At 46.4% G+C, this 27,063-nt stretch overlaps 1 protein-coding gene across 1 annotated transcript; it reads right to left on the reverse strand.

Annotated features, from left to right (window-relative positions):
- Positions 1-406: 406 nt before the first annotated feature.
- Positions 407-18,572, reverse strand: LOC140905872 (C->U-editing enzyme APOBEC-1). The gene is made up of 5 exons (XM_073329369.2): positions 18,502-18,572; positions 17,161-17,188; positions 13,653-14,053; positions 10,153-10,274; positions 407-1,819 (listed from the first exon to the last, which is right to left on the reverse strand). Exons 1-5 carry the CDS (start codon positions 18,521-18,523, stop codon positions 1,781-1,783), a joined length of 612 nt encoding a protein of 203 aa, XP_073185470.1. The 5' UTR covers positions 18,524-18,572; the 3' UTR covers positions 407-1,780.
- Between the last annotated feature and the right edge of the window lie 8,491 nt (positions 18,573-27,063).

A 27,063-nucleotide genomic window follows, 5' to 3' on the forward strand; every position in this document is an offset into this window, starting at 1 on the left:
AGGACAAACCAGGCTGTCAAGGTTCCTTCCCCACTCTGAACTCTTGGGTACAGATGTGGGGACCTGCATGAAAGACCCCCTAAGCTTATTCTTACCAGCTTAGGTTAAAAACTTCCCCAAGGTACAAACTTTGCCTTGTCCTTGAACCGTATGCTGCCACCACCAAGCGTTTTAAACAAAGAACAGGGAAAGAGCCCACTTAGAGACGTCTTTCCCCCAAATCCCAACCAAGCCCTACACCCCCTTTCCTGGGGAAGGCTTGATAAGAATCCTCACCACACAGACCCAAACCCTTGGATCTTAAGAACAATGAAAAATCAATCAGGTTTTTAAAAGAAGAATTTTAATTAAAGAAAAGGTAAAAGAATCACCTCTGTAAAATCAGGATGGTAAATACCTTACAGGGTAATCAGATTCAAAACAGAGAGAATTCCTCTAGGCAAAACCTTAAGTTACAAAAAGACACAAAAACAGGAATATATATTCCCTCCAGCACAGCTTATTTTACCAGCCATTAAACAAAAGGAAATCCTAACGCATTTCTAGCTAGATTACTTATTAACTTAACAGGAGTTGTGAGGCTGCATTCCTGATCTGTTCCCGGCAAAAGCATCACACAGACAGACCAACCCTTTGTTCCCCCCCTCCATATTTGGAAGTATCTTGTCCTCTCATTGGTCATTTTGGGTCAGGTGCTAGCGAGGTTACCGTAGCTTTTTAACCCTTTTCAGGTGAAAGGGTTTTGCCTCTGGCCAGGAGGGATTTTATAGCACTGTATGCAGCAGGTGGTTACCCTTCCCTTTATACTTGTGACACAGGCCTACACAGGACAGGATTACATTGGGATGAAGGCAAACGACACATTAACACGTCGGTAAAATCTAAGCACGAAAAGCAGCGCTTCCTTTGAAGGAACATTTTCTGTTTCATTCTGTTCTTTTTTTAATGGTCAGAAATAATACAGAAAATAAAACCAAGAAATTCAATGATAGACAAATAAACTCAAGTAATAAAATAGCTGGAAAAATTCTCTCCAACATACAACTCCATATAAAAATGATCTGCTTGTGAATTCCTGATGCAAACAGTTCATTGCTTTGACTTGATAATGGTAGTTTCTCAAGGTGCAATAAATATGATTGCGACAAGGTGGGTGAGGTAATCTCTTTTATTGAACCCAACTTCTGTTGGTTAGAGAGACCAGCTTTTGAGCTACACAGAGCTCTTCTTCAGGTCACAGAGCTCTGTGTAGCCTGAAAGCTTGTCCCTTCTACCAACATAAATTGGTCCAATAAAAGATATTAACTCACCCACCTCGTCTCAATCATATCCTGTGACCAACATGGCTGCAACAACACTGCAAACATAAGTACTGTTCGATTGTCCTGCTCACCAAGGTGGAAGGCACAGAGACATGTCCAACTGCAGGTACAAAGGGATCTGCTCCAGTCCCTGCTTCCCTAGGGCATGCAGAGCTGATGAGGAGACTCGATCCTCCAGGGTGTGTTGCATATGGAGACCCAAGGTCCGGTTAAATATTGATTGGCTGCTTTTTCAGAACTTCTTGCTGGCTGTTTCTGAGTGGCTCCTTTGCAGCCCTGTTGCCTGGCGATGGTTGGCTGGTGCTTCAGGTTAGTAGGTCAATAGATGTGGGTGTGGGACTGGCGAGTCGGGATTCTAATGTAAAGGCTGCCAGTCTTTGGCTGCTGCACAGTACTCTTGTAAAAGCATTTGGCACTAGCTGTCTTGCAGGACGAGATTGAAGGTGTGCTGCTGATACTCATGGGTGTGCATGTCTTGCTAACAATGAAGGGAGACCCTGGTGGGAAAAGAGAAAGCTGGGTGTTAAAAATGAAAGGCCAAAAGCCAATTGTTTTATCTTTAGCATCAATCAGAGGTTTAAAATGAAGTGTCTTTCACAGGAAATCATTCTTAACTCCTTCCCGCAGGAAGTGTGAGCAGCCCTGTGAGATTGTAAGGGAGATCAGTGGTCACCTGCAATCATTGGGCTTACTGTGCATTATAACTCAGCTGTGGAAACAGACAGGCCTCTCAGAAGCAGGGATGATTTCAAGGCAGGAAAACTCCCAGTTGTCTCCAAGGAAAGCAGGATACGGCCTCATATTTTGCACTTCTATCTGGGACATATTTTCAACAGATGTGTTCAGAATTTCTTACTTCCTTAATAACTTATATGCACCCAGGTGGACACATACTGCACTGAGAATGACGTGAGGTGACTAAGATTTTCAAACTAAGACGCTTTCAAGTCCTAAACAGGATCTCGGAGCCTCACTTTAGGGCCCCGTTTTTGGATATCTTGGCTCCTGTGTTAATTTTCCATTTTCTTAGGCCCCTGACTCTGCAAAACACTTAAGCACATGCTTAACATTAAGCACATGAGTAGTCCCACTGTAGGCAAAACCTCATGGTCCCAATTTACACTCCATGGAGGAGAATAGGTTTGTATGGGGAGGAGGGGAATTGAGATATGGTGATTTATTATTCACACTTGCTTGTTAGCCAGACACTTGGGGCCAAGGCCTGAAATTCTTACTTAGTCTTTAGAGTTGTCTAGGGAAGGCATAAATGTGAATGTGTGTGTGTGTGTGTGTCCCCAAAATCTTTTCCCCAGACAACTCTTTCTCTGTATATACATACACACATAACGTATATGTGTGTGTGTGTGTATAATAACTCTTTTTTAATGCTGTCCAATGACTTTCATACTATATATTTTGCAGCGATTGATCTAATACATTATTTAATACCAGGCATTAGCAAGTCTCAGCTAGTCGAAAAGCAAGGTGAGACTGTTGAACCAAAATGGTATGTTAGATTAACTGGTCGGTTTGGACAACTGATACTGCAATTCTCTTCATGGAATTCACATTCACATAGAATTAGCAAGCTGGGATTTTGAGACCTGACATCCTATATTCAAGATCCATTCTGAGTCTATCATACAGGCCTAGATAAACATGGAGGTAACTGGGACTGAAATGGAAGGTCCTGCATTTACCTGTTCGTTGATCAGAAATTAAACAAATCAATTACAAAGTCCCCTCAAATGTACTCTTATTCTCCTTGTTTATATGTGGTTTCTATCTGTCTAGGTGCATATATGCCCTCCCCCATCCTGACTGCATCTGACAGCTGTAGTAGGAAGCAAGCCTGAGACATAAGCCCTTGTATCAGAGGCCTGGTATGAGGCAGGACCCTGCTCACAGAATCTGGCAAGAACAAGGCGGGTATTGCAGAAATACACATTCCTAAGAAGTGCTAGGCACAGAGTGCGCATGCAAACACATCCTGATATTAAGTGGTACCAAAACATCCCAATATCAAGGATGGTACAAAAACATTCCCCAAGGATAACAGGAACACATTGACCCCTCCTAAAAGATAAGGTCAGGATGACAGTATGTAATAGAGATTTTTTGATCAAATCAACATGTACAAGGTGATGGGTAATAACTAGCCACATCAGGGGGCAGTAACTAATTATATCAGAGGCAGTACTAACTGGTTTCTATCAGGATATAAAGATGTATCTTAGAGGGAGTATTTTTGTCTGGCTTAGGGAGGAACGGAAAGTCCCGCCATTCACTGAGCTGGTCCATTGTTACAGGCATACATGTATTAGTGGTCCGGTAGAGTCTGTGGGATACTAGTACCGTGCTTTGTTGACAATAAACCTGGCTGGGTGCCTTTGTCCCTTGTGGTCATTGGGTGGTTTGCTCAAGGTCTGCTGTGCCAGCCGTCTGTGCAGGGCTGGGGTGGCACACAAAGGGAACATGCACAAACAGCCAAACATCCATCAACATCTAACCATACCGGTGACCTCCAACTCCTAATCTGGTAAGTAAGTGAGCTGTCCTCTGTAGAAATAGCGATCTAATATGACAGAAAACCGTAAGCTAGGGAACCACCTTAGCCCTTCCCTGCAAATCCACACAGAGTATAATAAGGTATGAACATGCTGGGTTGCTAGCAAAATAATAATAATATAATTTTTATCAATTTTTAATAAAAGTTTTAAATAAAAAGGTAATAACTTGTTTATTTAAATGTTTAACCCTTTTTCATTATTTATTTTTGTTTACCTTATTTTGTACAGTCATAAATATAATTCTTGCGCCATTTGTTTTTAATTGTAAGTTTGTCCTGTATGTCATGTATGTTGTCCTGTGTTGTATGTTGTGTGTGTCACATGATTATTTTTAAATTATTTTTATTTTTTAGCATCAAAAGTCAGTTTTATACCTTTGTTAAAAAAATATACATGATGTACAGGACAAATTTACAGTTAAAAACAAATGGCGCAAGAATTATATTTATACCTATCAAACCAACATGTACAAGGTGTGGTAAACCCAGGACAAACAGTTACAAAAGGGGGGGTAATAATTAGTCCCAGGGGATTAAAAGGCCCCTCCCTATCCACTGAGGACAGATAACCACGGGGCAATAAGGTTCAGCTGGAAAAGGGGTTGCTTGGGAATCAGTTAGGTTCAGCTGACTCCAACTACTTGGGACCTTTTTAAACCCTCCCCTGGGTAGAAGAAGGAGAAGAGTGAGGGAGTAGGGAAGCTGCCAGTATGCTGTTTGCAGCAAGACACCAAACCTTCCCAGTAGGGTGGCTGCCCTCGCTCCCCAGAAGGGAAGGAAAACAAACACAAGGAACTGACTGAGGAGAGGAGTAGCAGGAACCTGTGCCACCTATAAGGATTCATCTTGCCCCAAACCTGAGTCTCCAAGGCTAAAAAGGACAGAGCCTGCTGAGGCGAACAAGGTATTTTGCCACAAAGGTGATAGGTGATAACTAGCCACGCCAGGGGGCAGTAACTAACCATGCCAGAGGCAGTACGTAACATGTTTGTATCAGGGTATAAAGATGTATCTCAGAGGGAGTATCTTTGTCTGGCCTAGGGAGGATCGGAAAGTCCCGCCGTTCACTGAGCTGGTCCATTGTTATGGGCATACATGTATTAATGGTCTGGTAGAGTCTGTGGGATACTAGTACCTTACTGTGTCGACAATAAACCTGGCTGGGTGCCTTCATCCCTTAACGGATCTTGTGGTCATTGGGCGCTTTGCTTGAGGCCTGCTGTGCCAGCTCTCTGCACAGGGCTGGGGCAGCACACAGAGGGCACACACACTTAGACAAACATCTATCAACATCTAACCACAAGAGCTTCATAATCATTAATGGGATTTTATCCTTGGAACACCCTTGTCAGTTAGGGAAGCACTACCCCCATCTTACAGATGGGGAGCTGCATCACACTAAGGATTAGGAAACTTGTCCAAGGTGACCCATGCAGTCTGGCTGTGTCAGGAACCAAACCCTGGTCTCCTGAGCTGCACTCTGCTCTCCTATTCACTTTACACCCTCCCTTACACTTACCGAGGGCAAACAGAATAAGAACAGAGCATCAAGAGACTCACTGTGATTTGCCCAGAACGTGTGAAACAATCAATTATTAGGGCAGGTAAGTTTTAAGTCTTGTATCCTTAGGGCATGATTGTGCAACTGGATGTGCCCAGCTGAACTTAGCCAAATGCTCAGAGCCCCACTGAAGTCAATGGCCCTGTTGTGAGGGGCAATAAGGGTGCTTTTCTCCATTGTGCTAGCTTGGTGGAGTTACCTTAATATGACTGGAAAGCCCCAGTAAGCTGTAGACTAACACACTTGAAGCTGTATTCCTCAGGCTACACCAGAGCCAATTAATACAGCTTCATATGTGTTAGCCTGCAGTTGAACAGGGCTTGTCAATCATGCTAAGCTACCATGAATGAGCTAACACAATTGCAAAACACCCCTTTCAGCCTTTCAAGAGAGGGGACAAGGGGCTACCTGCAGGCATAGGGGTCTGCCCATGCTGATTGAGTTGTAGGGTCTGGCCCTTAAAGGAAAAGGGACTAAGAGCACGTTTTCACAGCAGACAGATTAATGCAGTAGGTGCCGTTTGTCTCCACACACAAAGTTTGGTTAATTCAGTTAATGTTCCTAGTCTGCACATCCCACCAGCGCAGACCCCAAAGAGCAAAGGAATAAGCAGTTAAGTCATTTAATATCCCATCTCCACTCCCGTGACATTCTATACCTTGTGGGAGCGCGCTGTAATCCCCATATTCCTCATTTTCATATAATTGTGATCTTATGTATAAAGCATGCCTTGTAAAGTAACAGGGGAAAGGTTATGATCGGCTGAAAGTCATTTCTCTATTCATATATGTGTATCATTAATGCATGTGAAGTTATGACAATTGTGTAGTATGGTTGTCACTAAAACATGATGTAAGTTGCGGGCATCAGCCAGATATTAGCTCCCCAGAGGCAACTGCAAGGAAAGTAACCAGCGACCGGGCGGGGTGTCAAACAACCCATCAACAGCCATTGTCCAGCAAGGGAGCTACAATGCAATGACTCACCTGCATGAGGCCACACCAGGGGAATTGCTCAACCTTGCTTGGAGAGATTCAGTAATGCTCACCTGACTCTGAAGGGCGTGGGGGGGGGAGCCAAGAGGGAGGAAAGGGCACGATAAAAGGGAGAGACGTTTGCCATGCTCTTTGTCTCTCTTCCACCTACATCTCCAGACACCACACACCAAGCAACTGAAGCGCTGATCAAAGGGGAGAGCCTGACTGAAGAGCAACCAGCCAGCCTGTGGTGAGAAGCATCTAAGTTTGTAAGGGCAGTGAAAGTGTTAAGATCAGCTTACAATGCGTTTTGCTTTTATTTCATTTGACCAAATCTGACTTGTGATGTTTTGACTTATAATCACTTAAAATCTATCTTTATAGTTATTAAATCTGTCTGTTTATTCTACCTGAAGCAGTGTGTTTCGTTTGAAGCGTGTCAGAGACTCCCCTTTGGAGAACAAGCCTGGTACATATCAATTTCTTTGTTAAATTGACGAACTTATATAAGTTTGCAGCATCCAGCAGGCATAGCTGGACACTGCAAGACGGAGGTTCCCAGGGTTGCGTCTGGGACCGGAGATATTGGCTAGTGTCATTCGGTTGCAAGTAGCTGGGAGCAGCTTACATGCCAGAGGCTGTGCGTGAACAGCCCAGGAGTGGGGGTTCTCACAGCAGAGCAGGGTAAGGCTGGCTCCCAGAGTCAAGGATCGGAGTGACCTAGCAGATCACCAGTCCAAATAACACCAGAGGGGAAAGTCACAACTCCACTCATCAGTTACCTGTATCAAACTCCACTTCCTCCCACCCTCCATAGTGCACATATCCCCACCCTCATCCTGAATAGGCCACTCTCTGAGCACTTCCTGTGAACAATCTTGGGGAGGGGGACACAGTTACGTTATTCTGATAAGGGCTAGAAAAAGGCTCTCATATAATACTTGATGTTTATATCACCCACAGTTAATTCTGAAGAGTTATATGCATGCCAGATGTTATAGTGATGAGCACAGCATAAGTACCGATATGGAATAGAGCAGAATTCAGCCAGCCAAAAGTATAGTGAACACAAAATCATAGAAAGAAAAGGAAAAATCTGAACAGATTCCTGATGGGAGTAAATTGCCATTTATAGCGCTTCTTGTCTAAAAGGAAATTAAAAATCTACTCTGGTTACATTTTACCCATAGTGTTCTTTTGAAACTCCATTAGAAAATCTTATGGAGGAGCGTCTGATTGACAAAAAATGCACAATTCAGTGATTAGAAAGGCATCTAGACAAAATCTAGACTAAATAAATATTCTCTGTGGGTATCACCCTCTACAACGTATTAGTGGGATAGCAGAGCAGTCCAATATATAGATATACATGACATACGTAATGAATCCATTGAAATGTACATTTAAATTGCCTGATCTTACCAGGTCTTGTGCGTTTTATGAAATGTAGTCAATAAAGTGGGAAAATCCATGAACTTTCTATAGACCCTACATTTTCGGTATTGTTGTGAACATTTCAGAAACACAAATCAAAAGTTTTGGTTGTCATCATCACTCTGTAAAACATATGCAGCTGAATCCTGTGACCTTTGTTCATGTGAATAGCCCGACTGGAGTTTGTCCTTGATCATTCATAACAAAACTGAGCCAGATCTTGAGGCTTTCACTCAGTCCTTAGTCAGGCAAAATTACCATTGACTTGATAAATACCTTAGGATTTTGCCCAGTGTTTCTACCTAACAAATATTTATGTTACCAACAGAAGCAATAGGTTTACAATGTATGAAATCCTAGCCCGCATCAAAGCCAATGGGAAAACTTGGCCATTGACTTCCATCGGGCCAGGATTTCATCCAGTATTTATTAAGTTATCCACAGTGGCCCCCTGAGTTTTGGGGGGTTAAGCAGTGACTGTTACAAATATTCTTGACAAAGATATAATAAGTAGGAAAAAATGAATAGGTAACAAGTCAGCTATTGGGTTTCACCATTCTACAGCAAAGGCTTGTCAGGTATTGATTTCAAATGCGTGCAGAGGACAGCCATTTCTTAGTGCCACATTCATAAGTGGCCACACAGACTGTAATAAACCATTGGAAGATAAGGCTGGGGGGGCTTATCCTTTGACCCATTTGAGACTGCCCATAAATATATTCAGCTTGAATTATACGAACATGCCACAACAATGATGCTATCCTTTGTTGCGCCCCGGAACAGCACTCCCAAAACACAAGGAAACCGAAGCAGGCCATGCAGGTAGGTGGTCAATCAAAGCATGTAATAACCATGGACCGACTAAGTCAGTAACAGTCTGAACAAAACATAACAACAGTCCAAATGGCAGGTATGTAGCAGCAGGCCCTGAATAACTACGCACACCCAACCCTGTGCACACATACACAAAAACACAGAGGAACTGGAACCCTGAGTTCAGGGAGCAGGAACCAAAAGCATCTCTCTCACACACACACGCACATACGTTGCTGTAAATTGGTTTAGTTCCACTGAAGCCAGTAGAGTTATTTGGGTGTAAATCAGAATTATATTACTTATATTACTTAACAGAAACCCTAAAACATTATCCCCAGTTGAATTCTCAACTATTGTTTTACCTAGACATGGTCAGTCACCACCCTGACCTCTTTTATGCTGTACTTCTTTCTCTTACCTTTCATTGGTTTGCATGTCTAGTCTCTTTTGCTTGCCTGTCGGACAAGAACCCTGTCTTCTTACATTTTGTGCAGTGCCTAGCACGCTGTGGGTGCGACTGGGAGCAAATAAGTGAACAGAATAATAATAGAACAAATGGTCTAGAGGGAGACTTTAACCTACGGGATGGGGTGAAGTTTGCTGTGACTATGGCATGATCAGGGGATGCTAAGTGACAGTATCTCCTTTAACTCTGCACTTTCTCGGTTCTTTGGTTGTGTACAGACCATGTGCCACATCCACGGCGGATGTAGATTATCACAGTCTGTACTCCCCTGCTCAGATTGTGTCTCCAGCTATATGGCATAGGGGGAGAGCTCGCTCCTGATACTCCCTCCTGCCAGCAAGTGGGTGGAGACAGACCAGGGGGCAAGGAGTGAGAGGCAGGGTGATTGGATAGAGTGGCAGGCTGGGCACATGGGCCAGTAAGCTCTTCCATGAGAATGGGTGAGATAACTTACTCCCTCCCTAGAGTGAGGTGGGACCGCAATTAATTCTCTGGGCTGCCCCTGCACTGCTCAGAGCAGAGTGGGACATTCCAGTTCTACTGGACTGCCCTGCCTCTCGTGTTTTGAAATTGACCTTGTACAATGGAGGCCCCAATCCTGACTGGAGCCCTGCCTGGTACTGCTGCTAATATCAGGCTATGTGCACACTACAGCTTACGTCAGTATAAGTTATGTCGCCCAGGAGTATGAATAGCCCACCCCCCGCGACATTACACTGACCTAAGCGCCGCTGTGGACAGCGTTAAGTCTGCGGGACAGCTTCTCCTGCTAACATAGTACTGCCGCTCGCGGGGACTGGAGTAATTAAATTGACAGGAGAGCTCTCTCCCATCAGCTTAAAGTGTCTGCATTAGCAGGGCCACAGAGGCGCAGCTGCATTGCTGTAAGCTCTGTAGTGTAGCCATAGGCTAAGTGGAGATGACACAGCTGGGTCACTCGAAACCTAACTCTCATATGATTTAGGTTTGTTCTTGGATCCAACATTTTCTCCAAAATGTCTACTCACCCAAAGGACACGCTGGAGTTCTTGACAATAGAAAATGATCCACAGAGAGCGCAACAAGGGGCAATAGTCATCTTCTTCTTCATCTTGATGGGCAACAAATGTTCTCCAGCAGTATCTGTAATCTGATGAAATAAATAGCCCGTCACGCCTGTTGAGGGACGCGTCCAAGGGATCAGTGAGCCCCTCCTTGCTCAGTCAGAGGTCAGTAAAGATCGTGGCAGAGTCTGAGTTTTACACTGAACTCAGTGTTGGCCAAAGGGTCCAAGCTGTCAATCAGTAATCAGTTAGTCACATTGTTCATGTAAGCTGTGATCTCGTCTAAGCTCACATGTCTAAGCTCACATGTCTGGAAGGCGTAATCACCATACAGCAAGAGTGGAATTGATGCATCAGGGTTCTGCACTCTGTCTGAAGGAAAGGCTAGTTTCAGCAAAGAACTGTGCAAGCCCCTCATTCATTATCAGCCTGAGAGAATAGCAGTTACATCCTGGGAAAGGCCCAGTTTGGGTTGTTCCACTTACTCCTCCGTCATTCTGCCGCTTACAAGATGGGGAGGGAATGGGGAGAGGACGGATATGCTTGGGGTTTTTTGCTGGAGCCAAAGAGGCTGTATGTAAGGGGACTGTTGTCCTATTATTAACACTCAGTGGGGGTGTTTTGGTTGGCTAGCTCGCAGTACTAAAAGGGGAAGGGTTCATGGGAAATCAGGACCCTGAGACTGACAGACCCCAGGAACAATGGGGAGAGAGGCCAATGCTCCAGGTCAGCCTAACTGACAGGGTGGGCAGGGTAATCAGGGAGTCAGGAGGCCAGCGGGGTCCCGTCCTCCATGTGAGCTAAGGAGAAAGCAGGGGCCCAAGCTGAGTTGGGGAGCAGAGCTGTGCCAGCCACAGGGGCCAGAAAAACATCCCAAGAAGTAAGTCAGTGCTGGGAGCAGAGTCACAGAAGCAGCCTGCAGAGCAGACCTGTCTTGGGAGCAGAGCTGCAGCAACCAGCGCCAGAGAAGCAGCCCAGGGAGCTGGAGGCAGAGCAGCAGCAGCAGTGCTGAGGCAGAGAGGAGCTGGAGCTGAGGCAGAGTGGTGGAGCTGGGGCTGGACCAATCCAGAGAGCGAGGGGGACCCTGGGCAGCAGGCCCAATGCAGGGAAACACCCCCAGCCAAGACACGTTGCAGGCCAGACTTGGAGGGGGATTGTAACCTCGACGGGGCGGGGGCGACGCTGGGAAGAAGGGTCCTGCCACCTAAAGCCTGAGAGCGTGTGGCCACCGCCAGAGCAAGTGTCTGACCGTCGGCATCCTTGCAGCACAGCCAGGGCCTGAGAAGGGGCCTGGGACTTGTGAGGAACAGACTGAACTTCCCTTACAGTGCAGAGACGTTGGCTGTGATGTCCCCGTGCCACAGAGTGGGGTGTCGTGTTTTCCTTTAACCTTTCCCATTTTTCCCTTATTTTTTTAAATTGATTGCTGTTTAATAAATTGTATTTGCTTGGAACTGTATGTAATGATCAGTGGGTCAGGGAAGCGTCCAGTGGGGGCACCCTAGCCCCTGCCCTAAGTGACCACGGCAAGGTTGGGGGTCGAGCCCCCCAGGAATCCTGGGCCCAGCCTTGTTGGGGTTACGAGGACTCTGCCAGACAGGAGAGTGGAAGGGGAGCCCTTGAGGTCAGGCAGGCCTCTGGGTAAAGGAAGTGGGAGCGAGGACTCAGATCCTTTCACTAGCCCCTTTCACCAGGGTAGTGTATAAGCGGGACCATTCCCCCACTTACATGTAGATGGGAGGGGCCCGGCTTTAGAGAGAGGTTGCTCCTCTGAGCACATGCTGCCCCACTGCCCTGCGGAGCGGACAGAAGGAGCTGGGATGATAGGCAGCTGCGCTGCTCTTGTGGCTCGGTTAGGGGGAGGAAAGGAAAGCAGACAGAGGGGAGCTTTGCTGGTGCAGCTCCCAACGCCTCCCCACTCCCTGCTATCAGCTTGCCAATGAGCCCTTCTGCTGCAGGGAGGGGGTTGCTTGGGGGCTAACGTTGTCACTCCCCAGGCCTTCACTGCACACCTCACCCTCCCACAGGAATGTGGTAGGCCAGGTATCCACCACACTGGTGTTGGCCAGTTTACTTGCTTGCCCCCTGCAGCAATGCAGCTTGATGCAGCAGGGGATACAGTAGAGAGGTGCAGAGGCTGTCGGCCTGGCACCGTGCCATGCCACTACAGCTGGCATCTTGGGCAAGGGGGGAGAGATTCTCTGTGCTCCTGCCAAGCTTAGGCCTCTTCAGTCAGATTGCCAATAAGGGCGTGACACTGGATACTTGTCCTGTCCACACCCAACCACCAGCTCATGTCACACAACCCACCCACAGAGAGTGGCTATTGCTGGTAACACTAGGAACTCAGCAGTGTCTGTGATTGGTTAGTTTTCAGTTCTGTTAACAAGTGGCTGCTGCTGACTTGCTGGTTTTTCAACCCAGTTCATAGAACTGTTCTGATTGGCTCCTTGCTGACGTGAACTTTTGGTCACTACAGCCCAGGAATTGAACTGGAACTGCTGCCCTATAGATTAAAGGCTCCATGTTCCATTCCCTGATTCCCTCCACTCAGCCAGCCTCCCTGGCCTGGAATTAGTTTGGAAATCGTGCCCTGTAAGTTACAGGCTGCATATGCCATTCTCTGACACCCGTGAGCCATGCAGTCCCCAGCTATAGCAAAGGCCTTGTCTATAGGGTTGCCAACTTTCTAATCACACAAAACCGAACACCCCTGCCCCACCCCTTCTCTGAGGCCCCAACCCCACTCGCTCCATCCCCACTCCCTCTGTCACTTGCTCTCCCCCACCCTCACTCACTTTCACTGGGCTGGGGCAGGAGGTTGTGGTACAGGAGGGGGTTCAGGATGTGGGGCATGCTGCCCTTGTGCCTGCAGGCACTGTCCGCACAGCTCCCATTGGTCATGGTTCCCAGCCAATAGAAGCTGTGGAGCCGGTACTCGGGCGGGGGCAGCACAAGGAGCCTCCCTGGCCGCCCATGCGCCTAGGAGCCACAGGGACCTGGAGTCCGTTTCTGGGAACTATGCGGAACCAGGGCAGGTATGGAGCCTGCCTTAGCCCCAGACCCCTGCTGTGCCGCCAAATGGACGTTTAATGGCCCAATTGGCACTGCCGCCAGGTCCCTTTTTGACCGGGTGTTCTGGTTAAACACTGGACACCTGGCAACCCTACTTGTCTAGACTGGGATAAAAGTTGTGACGATGTAATGTCTCTGCTAATATGTGCTCAGTAACATGTTCTAGAAGTCTAGTGTAGCCACAGCAATGTACACTTTAACACGTGGAAAACTGGTCAAGTTAATGCCTTGGCTCCCTCCGAGACCTCATCTGGACCAGATTAGCACATGTTAAAGGCTTGTCTTTTCTGCACTAGGCTTTTCAAATGTGTTAGCATCCATCTGCTAACCTATTCTAGCATCACACCTTTGATTCTAGCCTAGGCAGGGCCAAAAAGTGGTTAGGATACCTGGCAGGTTCATGATGTATAGGGCTACTCCATTCTCCATCAGGTCCCTGAGGCCTTGTCGGTTGCGTTCATCCATATGCCTGAAGAGCCACGCTGCTTTTATTTTCAGAGTCACACTGGGGTGTGCCCTCAGGAATTCCACTATACGCCGGCAACATTTCCCACAGGGGCTCCAGGACAGGAACCAGGTGATGGAGCAGCGCACTGATGGCCTGAAGTTTAACTTCTTGAAGTCATGTTCCAGGCAGGCGATTTCGGTGTGCTGGGTTGGGGTGTTTCGACACCAGTGCCTCCAGAACTTGGTACTTCTGCCCCACCTGATTTCGTAGAGCAGGTACGTCACTCTTGGACATGTACCTGGGATGTAATTCACCTTAAAATCGTTTGGTTGTATCTTCCACCTGAAACACAAATGTCATGATGGGCACAGATGCCTTTTACTGCCCCCTTTTCATCCTGTGTATCATATGCAAAGTCCTCACAATTCACAAGTGCTCCTCATCCCAGAGGAACCCAAAATGCTCTCCAGGCTGCATATACAGGTATCACTCTCTGGAAAGAAATAATAGGTACAAAATCCAGTTGAAACTCTGGAAGGAATTTTAGCAGAGTTGGAATCTAATGAGCTCAGTCTGGAATTAGACAAAGACACCTGAGCGATCCTTGTCATGTACTTCTATACCAACTATGGACTGGCTGCAGAGCTCGCTTATACACACCAGGTGTGATCATCATAGGATCCTTTAATGCTCTGCCAGGGATGGCTGAGGTTCATTTAAATAAGGCATTTTCACACACAGTGTCACCTGGTGGATGAATAGTAAATGAACAACAATATTGAGGAAGCTGTCAAGTCTTGACACTGTAAGTCTATTCTGTATTCTGTTGAGAATTTCCCTGTCCCCTGGAAGACATCCTCAAACTCTTTCTCAATTATTTTGGTCCCCTGCCCTCCAATGAGTGCACCGCTTGATGAAACCCAGAACTAGACATGTTTTTGACCCAAGATCAGGGGCTCTTTATTACAAAATGTACCTTTCCCCGTGTATTATTTACCTGTACATCTAGTTCACATATGCCTTTACAGTAAATGAAGCTGTCAAGTCTTGACACATATTTAAGAATACAGACCAAGTCAAGCAAAAGAGCCCATGTTGGTGGCACAGGAAAAATTGCCCCTTCCCATCCCCTCTGCCCCGGGGAGCAATATTTACATTGTCTGGAAAAACTTGTGTACTCTAACTTCCCTGAGATAGCCTTTCTAGAAGATACTACTGCTAAACAGCTGATTGTGAATTTCAAATCTATTTTTGCTAGGCACGGTGTACCTGCCATAGTAATGTCTGACAATGGGCCACAGTTTATTAAGCATGAGTTTAAGCAGGTTGCAGTGGGATTTGGGTTGAGACATGTAACCGTCAGCTCCTATTATCCCAAATCATAGAATCTGGAGGTCATCTAGTCCAACCCCCTGCTCAAAGCAGGAGCAACCCCAACTAAATCATCCCAGCCAGCGCTTTGTCAAGCTGGGCCTTATCCAATGGGTTGGTGGAAAACGGCATTGAAATAATGGAGTGGTTATTGGAAGAGGCTGCAGAGTCAGACTCTGATCCGTACTTAGCACTGTTAAACTACAGAACTCCACCAGTGACTCACGCGTGGCCACCTGCAGACACTTTGTTTAACAGAAAGCTGAGAACTAAAATGCCTGGAATGAGAGAAGCTGATGTCAGAAGAACTGGGGATTTGCAAAAAACATATAAAGAGACAGGTAACGCTAAACAAAAATCAATATGATTTGGGGTCCCAGGAGCTGCCACCACTTCAGGAACACGATGCATCTCTGATGGGAATCAGTGGTCACAAACAGCAACGATGTCACAAGAGGTTGCCCTGCAGTCGTATGAGGAGACAGACACATACGGAGGCGGAATAGGTGACACTTTCTCCAACTTGCAGAAGGAAGGGAGATACGGGGCCCTGAGTTTGCTATGGTGAAGGCCTCAGTTAGGCAACAACCAGAAGAGGTTAAGACAACTGAACCCCAGACATAACACCGCCAGAACAGATGGACTCATTGCCTCCTGACAGCAGCAGCACTGGTATTTCACAGCAATGGTGCAGGGAACATCAGAGGTTAATTGAGCACTTTTTAAGTTCAGTTAGTAGGTTGATTATAAGTTTTTGGAGTTGTGTGTTATTGCAATGTGGTTTGTTAAGTGTTGTTGTTGTTATTATTATTATTAAATTAGTTTGGGAAAAGAAGCCATGCTATTGGGAATTGTACCTAGAAGAGTTTTAGCTTCCCAGACAGGCAGTCTGGAAGAGGGATGCTGCAGAAGTCCATGACCTGTCATGCAGAGGAGCCTGAATTCAGTGGATTTCCCTCAAGCATGTTGGGCTCCGAGTGATTGCTGAACGCCACACTCCTTAATGAGTCACCCATCCCTCCAGCACAGCATTCCCTAGCACAGAGGTGGGTAAACTATGGCCTGCGGGCCACATCCGGCCCACGGGACCCTCCTGCCCAGCCCCTGAGCTCCTGGCCCGGGAGGCTAGGTTCCACCGTCTCCCCCCTATTCCTCCTCCCCGCAGCCTCAGCTCACTGCACCGCCAGCTCAATGCTCTGGGTGGTGCAACTGTAGTGCTGCCAGCCACCGGTGCTCCAGGCAGCGCGGAAAGGGGGCAGGGAGCGGGGGGGTTGGATAGAGGGCAGGGGAGTTCAGGGTGGTGGTCAGGGGGCGGGGGTGTGGTTAGGGGTCAGGGAAGTCAGAGGGCAGGGAACAGGGGGGTTGAATGGGGGCAGGGGTCCTGGGGGAGGCAGTCAGGAAGGAGAGGGGGGTTGGATGGGGCAGTGGGGGGCAGTGAGGGGCAGGGGTTCCGGGGGCGGTCAGGGGACAGGGAGAAGGGGTGGTTGGATGGGGCAGGGGTCCTGGGGGGGGGCAGTCAGGAATGAGAGGAGGGGTTGGATGGCGTGGCGGGGGGCAGTCAGGGGTGGGAGGTCTGGGGGGGTCAGGGGACAGGGAGAAGGGGTGGTTGGATGGGGCAGGGGTCCTGGGGGGGTGGCAGTCAGGGGGCAAGAAGCGGAGGGGGTCAGATGGGAGTGGGGGCCGGGCCACGCCTGGCTGTTTGGGGAGGCACAGCCTCCCCTAACCTGCCCTCCATACAATTTCGGAAACCCAGTGTGGCCCTTAGGCCAAAAAGTTTTCCCGCTCCTGTCCTAGCACCACACTACGGCATTAGGGGTCAGCACTGACTCAGAGGGGAGAGTCCCTCCCACTGAGTCACCCACCCCACTCTCTGTAGCACAGTGTCCCCGGCACCACGCTGTGGCACTGAGGTCCGTACTGATTAAAGCAATGAAACTGGGCAACAGAGAAAGAGAGAGAGACAGATCTAGGGTAGAAATGCTGAAAGGGAAAGGAGCTTCAAAACTTCCCAGCTCCGACTGTCTCTGGAAATCATTGGGAGGTCAGCCAGTGCGGGGTTATGGAACTGTCATTCTCACCCTGGGTTGGTGCCTCTGGCTGAGTCACCTGTTGGGAAAAATGAGATAGTCACCTCTCATCGGGTAGAGCCAGAAACTCAGAACAAGACAGGAACCCACCTACTTCTCATTTTTAACCCTTTTGATCTCAGGAGCGCATCACACCAAATCTATTTATTAATCATCCACATGGTCCTAACAGATGATCCTTGTTCAGGCCTGGAAAGAATGGAGCTTCCAGGTCCCTGTTAATACCCAGAATCCCTTGGGGGAGAAATACCTTGCTGAGCTTAAAATTGATTATCAGTTTAACTATGTGTGAGTTTAATCTCAGCTACTTATACGCATTGACATGGTTTTGATCTAAGACCAGTTTTGTATCTATGGACCTTCATTGACTTCAGTGGCATTATTTCTGATTTACACTAGCATATTGGAAAGCAGAATCTGGTCTTCAACCCCTGTTTATAGTCGAAGAGACAAATGGTAGCCAGGGATTGGTCTGTCTTTTCCTTGGTCGCAGTAATAAGGAGACAGACAGAAGTAGAATTGAGAATCAAGCCTTTTGTTTTCTCCATTGATTTTTTGTTTGTTTTTTTTTCAACCGAGTTTGACCATTCACAACTTTTTAAAAATTGTTGGTATCAATTTAGTGCTGACAAAAAGCTCCGGACTCATGGCCCTTTAATGACTGACATGTTCACGTTGGGCAGACCCCCTCAAATTACTCCACCAATAGGCCTTAACCCTGACTTGGGGGGCCAACCTCTATGGTTGAGACAGGAGTTGTCTCACATTCCCCAATTCACTTCACAGAGAAAAATTCTATTTATTTATTTAGAATTAAAATTAGAAAACTGGCTGTCCAAGGTCCTAGGCATCCTAACATAATGAATTATATACCAAACATATAATTAAAATACATTTCCGCAGCTGCGAAATCATCTGTTCCACCAGAAGTCAGCCAGACAGCCACCTACCCCCTCATCCTCTCAAATTAACAAATTAAATAAAACACATTTAGATTTCTTGATGGATCAAAGATAAATCAAATCCTTGTTCTGTTTTTATAGAAATCTCTGAGAAGATCTTGGGAAGCTGAATGTGTCCTGAATATTTCTAAATAATGTTTAACACCTCCCTCACCTTCCCGAAAGCCATTACCTACCATTTTTTAATTTAATATCGTAAGTTAAAAACAGTATGGGAAATCTCAAAATATATTAACTGATAGATAATGAAAAACCCCACAGAAATACACACAGCTATACCCACACAAAGATACATGCATATATACACAGCTGCACACACATATAATAATATGTGCATAGAAATATACACAAACTAATCTTGTCTGTTTACCTTTCTCTGTGCCAGCAGCCATGGCTTCTTCTTCTTACACTTCCAGCATCTGGGGCTGTCTTCTTTTATTAAGATGCTTTCCCTCTTTCAGTTTCTATTCCTGAGCATTGAAACTTTTAGACCATGCTTACTCATGCTGAGTAGCACCTTACTCTGAGCAATTAGTCCAGAAATTCCCAAACTCTGGGGCATAGCCCCCTGGGAGGGTGTGATAAGGTTATGGGGGGCACATAGCCCTGATGGGACCATGCTGAAAGGCTGGAATCAGCAGGGGGCCCTGTTCAGCAGGAGGCCAGTGCACCTTTTCACTTCCCTGCACATCCTGGCCCTTCAGTGATGCCCTGTTCAGATAGGGAGCGAGATGGGTAGGGAGCTAGGTCCAAGCACCCAAGACTGCCTGACTGCTGCAGGGAGTGGAAGGTTTCCTCAACTGCCCCATGATTAGTACCTTCCACCCCCTGGGGTACTGGGCACCCCACCCCTGTTCCCTGTGAGTACATAACCCTGTCAAAAAGAGGGGTGTGATTGGGACATGAAGCTCTGAAGTGGGGCTCAGCAAAAAATGTTTGTGAACCTCTGGATTACAAGTAAAATAACCACCCCCCCTGACAGACACAAGTGACACCGACACTGGTGTGGACAGCGCTGTGGGCGCGGGTGAGTGGGACAAATTCCATGACCGGTAAAGGGGGGGGCGTGACTTGAAAGGTTTGCGCACCACTGAATTAGTCCCATTGATTTAGGTGGGGCTACGGTGTCTCGGGGCAAGTCTACACTTAAAGCGCCGCTAGAGTGCTTTAATGAAGATGCTCCAAGGTGAGGTCTACACTGGGGAGCCTACCGCAGCACGGCTGTACTGATGCAAGTGTGCCGCTGTAAGGTCTGTCGTGTAGCCGCTCTATGCGGCAGGAGAGAGCTTTCCTGTCAACATCATAAAACCAGATCCAGGAGCGGCAGTAGCCTCGTCGGCGGGAGAAGCTCTTCCACCCACACCAGAGCTTCTGTCGGTGAAACTTATGTCACTGGGGGTGGAGGGTCACTCTGCTGAGCGACATAGGTTTTGTCGACATAAGTGGTAGTGTAGACATGACCTAAGCAAACAAGAGAGAGCTCTCCCGTCAGTGTAGTTAATCCACCTCCCCAAGAGGCGGTAGCTATGACGATGGGAGAAACTCTCCCGCTGACATAGTTTTGTCTATACCGGGGGGGGGGGTTAGGTCAGTATAACTACGTTACTCAGGGGTATGGATTTTTCACACCTCTGTGCGAGGTGGTTATACCCATATAGGTCTGTAGTGTACACCAGACCTTACTCTGAGCAATTAGTCCAATTGTCCAAGGGCTGATCTACACTGGGAACTTACCTCAGCATAGCTATGTCTCTCAGGGGATGAAAAATCCACAGCCCCTGAATTCTTCCATCGACCTAGCTACTGCCTCTCGGGGAGGTGGATTAACTACGCTGATGGGAGAACCCATCCTGTCAGTGTAGGGAGTGCCTACACTGACGTGTTACAGCGGTGCAGTTGTGCTGCTATAGCGGTTTAAGTGTAGACATACCTTTAGGTGGGACTACTCACAGGGTACAGTACTACTCATTGTAAACAAGGTGGCAGAATTACGCTCTCAGAGCAGAGTAACGTGGTTCTGGCCCTCAGAGATTACAGTCGCTACTCTGCAGTGAGTGACTAAACCCTTGAGTCTAGGCTCTGGCAGGGTTAGATATACAGCTCTTGCTACCTTGTTAACATTCTTCCCTGCTTGCAGAGAACCGCCCAGCACCAGAAATGCTCATGCAATCCTTCTCCACCCATCAGAACAAGCAGCATATGTCTTCACAGGGGAAAAAAAAAGAGCACGTTCTTAACTCACGCCTGGCCCACACTATGAAATTAGGTTGGTATAACTATGTCACTGAGGGGTGTGAAAAATCCACCACCACCCCCGAGTGACGCAGGTAAACTGACCTAACCCCTGAAGAAGACACCACTACACTGACAGGAGAATTCTCCTGTCGACCTAACTACCATCTCTCTGGGAGGCAGATTATTTACGCCGACAGGAAAACTTCTCCTGCCGGTGCAGGTAGCATCTTCACTGAAGCGCATAGCTCCAGCAGTGCTAGTGTCGTGGTTTATGTGTAGACAAGCCCTTAAGCAAAGAGGAGGAAAAGCATCCCAGTAAAAGAAGACACAACCCCAGAAACTGGTGCTAACTCAGGTTAGCTAACTTGGGTCAAAATAGCGTTCAAGACCCGGCAACTCTGGTTTTAACTTGCGTTCGCAGCTCCAGTTCAACCCCAAGCTGCCCTGTAGGTTTTAACGTGAGCTGCTAAAGTGAGCTAAAACCCAGGATGCTGTGTCTTCACTGCTATTTTAACCTACGTTAGCTAACCCAGGTAGGGACATGCACCCAGCCACAGAGAGGAACCTCTCCAGGGGAACCATACAGAGCGCTCATTCAGACAGCGCCATGCACAGGGCCCTGCACTCACAGTCTTGGCAAATGAGCAGAGATTAAGCAATTATAACCGGGAAGTTAATCCTCCAGTGGCTTCCAAAGAGGATTCATCTTGTGGGGCAGACTGGGGAGGAGAGACAGAGAATTGAAACTTGCGTTTTATTTCTCAGCCACAAATTTGTCATCTGGAAAATACCTTTTTCTCTGTGGATCTCAGAGAGTGATGACGGGTGTTGTCATTTCCAGATCAAGTCATATTGAAAAGGGAGTGCTTGGAGGACAGCACCCAGTTCCTTGTTCTAGGTGGCACAAGCACCCTGTCCCTGTTCACAAGTCCCTGATCTCCAGTCCCTCCAGTGACAAGACAGATTTGTATACCCCTGTAACACGCGGCTGGGGTTCTCTGCCTCAGCAACAGGGAGTATTGCTGGCAATTAGGCTGTGTAAGATCCCTGTCACACCACTCTGTCCACCTCCTTCACTCTCTCCCAGCCCAAACCTTGCCTTGCTGTAACAATCAGTGAACTGCAGCCCCCAAGCGCTTCAGAGAGGTTTCCTTATCTGTATTTCCATACGCTACTAGTGTTGGGGTGCCCTTCTATAGGTTACTAGTCTGTTTACCTCAAGCTTATTAGTATATATGCCAGTTAGTTACTATGCACTCTTGTGGTCAGACATCAGCTGACATTCCTAACTTAAAATACCCCAGGCTGGTATAAACTAGCATCTTGTGATTCACTGCCAGCAGTTTAGTCATTACAGCATTCTATCTTGTCATATGTTATGATCTAGGGTTACTCCTGGTTAGCCAATGAAGTGAGCTGTAGCTCACGAAAGCTTATGCTCAAATAAATTGGTTAGTCTCTAAGGTGTCACAAGTCCTCCTTTTCTTTTTGCGGATACAGACTAACATGGCTGCTACTCTGAATCCTGGTTAGTTGATTATGCCAAGGCTTTTGAGGTCTTATGCCTTGTTTAGCTAAGCTATTGTCTTACAGACCGTGTAGCCATGTTGGCTCATTACATTACTGCCTTAACTTGTCTTATACCTATGCCACACCTAGCAAATACCTATACCTATAGACTACAGGCCCCTCCCACACCTGTAAGCACTTTGCTTTTTCCTTCTGAGCTGGGGCTGTCCTCTCCCCCCACAACTCCCTTTTTGTCTGCACCGTTCTCTCCTGAGATCACAGCACAGTATTCTGTTTTGGTGTGAGTTACTCCACTCACCGCTTTAAACAAAGACAAAATATCATTTCCCACAAGAATTGCTGGAATATAATGCAGCACCCCAACTTTTAAGGTACCCACTAAAACCTTCCCATTCCAACTGTACCTTAACCAAAGGTAGAGGAATTTTATGATCTTTCCAATGTCAGGAGTTTTACCTCCTAGCCAGGTAACATCTTTGACCATGCTTTCCCTGACCAGAGAGATCTGGGGACCAGTATCTCTGCATCTTAGACATTCTTTGCCATCCACATTGGCAACTTTAATAAATTCGGTGTCTTTCTCCAATGGGTCAGACCTCACAGAATTAATCAGGGTCCCAGAGGTACTTTGTGCTAATGACAGGTCCATTGTATTGTGGGGGGTGGGCTTAACTTCCCTTATTGTAGGGCAATTATTCCTCAGGTGTTCAGTGGAATCACACATGAAACACCTTCTTGGACCATTCTCCTGTACAGGGGGGTCTGTGAGCATGATTTCTAGGATGGGATTCCATTCTGGAGAAGTAGGTGCCTGGGCTCTCAACTACCCTTTCTCTTCCCAGGGACAAACCAGAACTCTCCCGCCTTCTTATGCTGGGCTTCTTCCCTCCCCTCCATGGCTTGTGCCCACGGTATGCACTGGAATCAGTCACATCTGCTGCTTTTTGGAGAGAGCCTAGGGATGCATCCCAAATAGCGTGTTTGACTTCTTCAGAAGATATGCTCAGGAACCACTCCAGTGCAAAAAGATAAAACAACTGTTCATAACTCTCTGTCCCCTTCCCCTTGACCCATTTTTTCATCACACAATGTATACACATTTTCTCCATGACTCATTTTGTCATTCAGTTTGAAGGTTCTAAATTTTGTTCTATGGACCTCCAGGGCAATCTGGAACCTTGGCAATATAGCCTTTGTAAGTTCACCATATGTCAACGCTTGTTCAATTTCCATTTCATTAAATAAATGTAAAGTTTTTCCTGAGAGCTTAGTCTCCAAAGTTGAGAATTTCTTATCCTCTGGATCTTTCTGCACCTCACATAACCTTTCAAAAGGGGTGTGTATTCTTCAGTACAGTCTGCTTCTTTTTATGCAGGGCCCAGCTTGTGAATCCAGCTGGGAGTCCCTTGGGGAAATAGAGCACCAGTGGGGTCTATCCACAGCTTTGCATCATGTCCAGGTTATATAGATTCATAGATTCATAGATATTAAGGTCAGAAGGGACCATTAGGATCATCTAGTCTGACCTCCTGCACAATGCAGGCCACAGAATCTCACCCACCCACTCCTGCGATAAACCTCTCACCTATGTCTAAGCTATTGAAGTCCTCAAATCATGGTTTAAAGATTTCAAGGAGCAGAGAATCCTCCAGCAAGTGACCCGTGCCCCATGCTACAGAGGAAGGTGAAAAACCTCCAGGGCCTCTTCCAATCTGCCCTGAAGGAAAATTCCTTCCTGACCCCAAATATGGCGATCAGCTGAACCCTGAGCATATGGGCAAGATTCACCAGCCAGATACCCAGGAAAGAATTCTCTGTAGTAACTCATATCCCACCCCATCTAACATCCCATCACATAGCCTCTCCTTCTCTTTTTCAAGAGCTTCTTTGTCTTTCAGCTCCATGGCGCATTGGTGGGCAGTTGCTTTTACTTCTAGGGTCCACTTGTGTGCTTCTTCTTGCTCTTTGGGTTGTCTCTCCATTCCCTATTTTTGGTATTCACGATCTCTCTCTCATTAGGTTCTGCTTCCCATTTGTGCTGCTTTCTCGGACTCTTTTTAGGGCTTTTTACTCCTTATCCAATTTAGCCAGTTCTAATTTAGTGATTGCCATTCATTTTAAATGTCTTTTGTTCTATTTCCCTTGCCCAAAATAAACAAACAAAATAATAAAACGGTAACCTTTCTTTGATTGTTCCCAGCCTTATCACTTGAGAATCATTTAAATCTATTTTACCCAGGCTTATAGTGTGAACCTCAGTCAAAAAAACAATCTGTGTGTAAATACCATGAGATTACACCACTGTAACACACTGCTGGGGATACCCAGAGCTCTGAACCACTGTGTTACCCCTTTGTCTCAGCAAGCGACAGCTCCCTGCCACACCAGTCTGTCTGCCTCAACAGCAAACTCCTCAAGGCTCTCCCGGCCCAAACCTTGCCACGAAGTAACAATCTGTGAGCTCCAGCCCCGAGCTACTTGGAGATGTTTCTCTGCAATGCACAGCCTCTACTCCTGTACATTCACAAAAAATAATAAGTTCACGGCTCTGTTAAAGAGTCAGTACATCACAGCTCATTAATGTAACCGGGGTAACTTAACTGGGGTAACTGGAGCTAGCGAACAGGAGCAGCTAACAGGGGAGTTTTGTGAGGGAGTTTGGAGGGGGAGTGCAAGGGGGACTAGATACACTTAACATTCTTTAAACTTCAGGCCAAAACCACCCTCCAATAAAAACAAAACATCAACAAAGGAATGAGCTGCAGGAGTAAAAAGAGAATACAGGCAGAAGTCCAGCAACAGAGTGGGGGTTATCCAGTTTATTGCACTCAATGCACCATGTATGATTACCTGCCCTATTGGTGGATGACCTATGTGTGCATTCAGTGCAAGTAGCTCCTGGCCCTCAGTCACCATGTACGGGCTTTGGAGACCAGAGTGGCTAAACTGGAGGAGCTGAGGGAGACAGAGAGGTACATAGATGAGACTTTCTGGGACACAGTAGAATGGTTCCACCTGCAGTCTGACAGCCTCTGTGCTGTTGAGGAGGATGAAAGTCTCAGGGAAGGAGAGCATCTAACTGGAGCAGAGGGGAATGATCCCATAGTTGGGATCCTACTTCCAGATGATGTTGTGGTATCCTCTCGCACTGAGGATACCTCTTCAGGTAAGGGAACTCCAGTTTTTAGGAAGAGACAGGTATTAGTAATGGATGATTTGATCATTAGAAACATAGACAGCTGGGTTTGTGATGACTGGGAGAACCTCATGGTGACTTGCCTGCCTGATGCGAAGGTTACGGATCTCTTGAGACACCTAGATAGACTTATGTGTAGTGCTGGGGAAGAGCCAGTGGTCATGGTACATGTAGATACCCATGACATAGGGAATGATAAGAGAGAGGTCCTGAAGGCCAAATTTAGGCTGCTAGGTAGGAGATTGAAGTCCAGGACATCCACAGTAGCATTCTCTGAAATGCTTCCAGTTCCATGTGCAGGGCCAGTTAGACAAACAGAACTGCAGGGTCTCAATGCGTGGATGAGACAATGGTGTAGGGAGAAGAGGTTTAGATTGATTAGGAACTGGGGAAACTTTTGGGAAAGCGGGAACCTATACAGGTAGGATGGGCTCCACTTAAACCAAAATGGAACCAGATTGCTGGCACTTAAAATTAAAAAGGTCGTAGAGCAGTTTTAAAACTAAGGGCTGGGGGGAAAGCTGACAGGTGCGGAGGAGCACATGGTTTGACAGAGATATCCCTTAGGGGAGGATCTATTAATGGAGATTATCTATGTCCTAGTAAGAAGGAGAGGATGGAAGATGATAAAATACAGGTAGGATCTGATGAGAAACAGTCAAATGACATCATGCAGACAGCTAAAAAGTGACAATTTTTTAAAGTGCTTATATATAAATGCTAGAAGTCTCAATAATAAGATGGGTGAACTGGAGTGCCTCGTATTAAATGAGGATATTGATATAACAGAAATCACAGAAACTTGGTAGAATTGAGGATAATCAATGGGACACAGTAATACCAGGGTACAAAATATATCGGAAGGACAGAACATGTTGTGCTGGTGGAGGAGTGGCAATATATGTGAAAGAAAGCGTAGAATCAAATGAAGTAAAAATCTTAAAGGAACAAAACTGTACGATAGAATCTCTATGGCTAGAAATTCCATGCTTGAATAATAAGAATATAGCAGTAGGGATATATTACTGACCACCTGACCAGGATCGTGATACTGACTGTGAAATGCTGAGAGAGATTAGAGAGGCTATAAAAATAAAAAAACCTCAATAATAATGGGGGATTTCAACTATCTCCATATTGATTGGGTACGTGTCACCTCAGGATGGGATGCAGAGATAAATTTTCTTGACACCTTAAATGACTGCTTCTTGGAGCAGCTAGTCCTGGAATCCACCTGAGGAGAGGCAATTCTTCATTTAGTCCTAAGTGGAACACAGGATCTGGTCCAAGAGGTGATTATAGCTGGACCACTAGGTAATAGTGACCATAATATAATTAAATTTAATATCCGTGTGGCGGGGGAAACACCATAGCGGCCCAACACTGTAGCATTTAATTACAGAAAGGGGGACTACACAAAAATGAAGAAGTTAATTAAACAGAAATTAAAAGCGCCAAAAGTGAAAACCTTGCAAGCTGCATGGAAACTTTTTAAAGACACCATATTAGAGGCTAAATTTAAATGTAAAAAATTAAAAAACAGTGAGAGAATCAAAAAAGTGCCACCATGGCTAAACAACAAAGTAGAAGATGCAGTCAGAGGCAAAAAGGCATCCTTTAAAAAGTGCAAGTTAAATCCTAATGAAGAAAACAGAAAGGAGCATAAACTCTGGCAAATGAAGTGTAAAAATATAATTAGGAAGGCCAAAAAAGAATTTGAAGAACAGCTAGCCAAAGTCTCAAAAAATAATAGCAAAAAATTATTTAACTACATCAGAAGCAGGAAGCCTGCTAAACAACCAATGGGGCCACTGGATGATCGAGGATGCTAAAGGAGAACTCAAGGACGATAAGGCCATTGCAGAGAAACTAAATGAATTCTTTGCATCTGTCTTCATGGCCGAGGATGTGAGGGAGATTTCCAAACCTGAGCCATTCTTTTTAGGTGACAAATCTGAGGAACTGTCCCAC

This window comes from Lepidochelys kempii, chromosome 1 (genome assembly GCF_965140285.1).
Source record: "Lepidochelys kempii isolate rLepKem1 chromosome 1, rLepKem1.hap1, whole genome shotgun sequence".
Classification (NCBI taxonomy): domain Eukaryota; kingdom Metazoa; phylum Chordata; order Testudines; family Cheloniidae; genus Lepidochelys; species Lepidochelys kempii.

What these genes read in the sequence shown, in the direction of transcription:
- LOC140905872 (XM_073329369.2), bottom strand. Translation starts at nt 18,523, where the DNA reads ATGGCTGCTGGCACAGAGAAAG. An exon ending in GGCTGCTGGCACAGAGAAAG is followed by an intron (nt 17,189 to 18,501) that starts GTAAACAGACAA and finishes TTTTCCCAACAG; the next exon opens with GTGACTCAGCCAGAGGCACC. An exon ending in GCCAGAGGCACCAACCCAGG is followed by an intron (nt 14,054 to 17,160) that starts GTGAGAATGACA and finishes TTTGTGTTTCAG; the next exon opens with GTGGAAGATACAACCAAACG.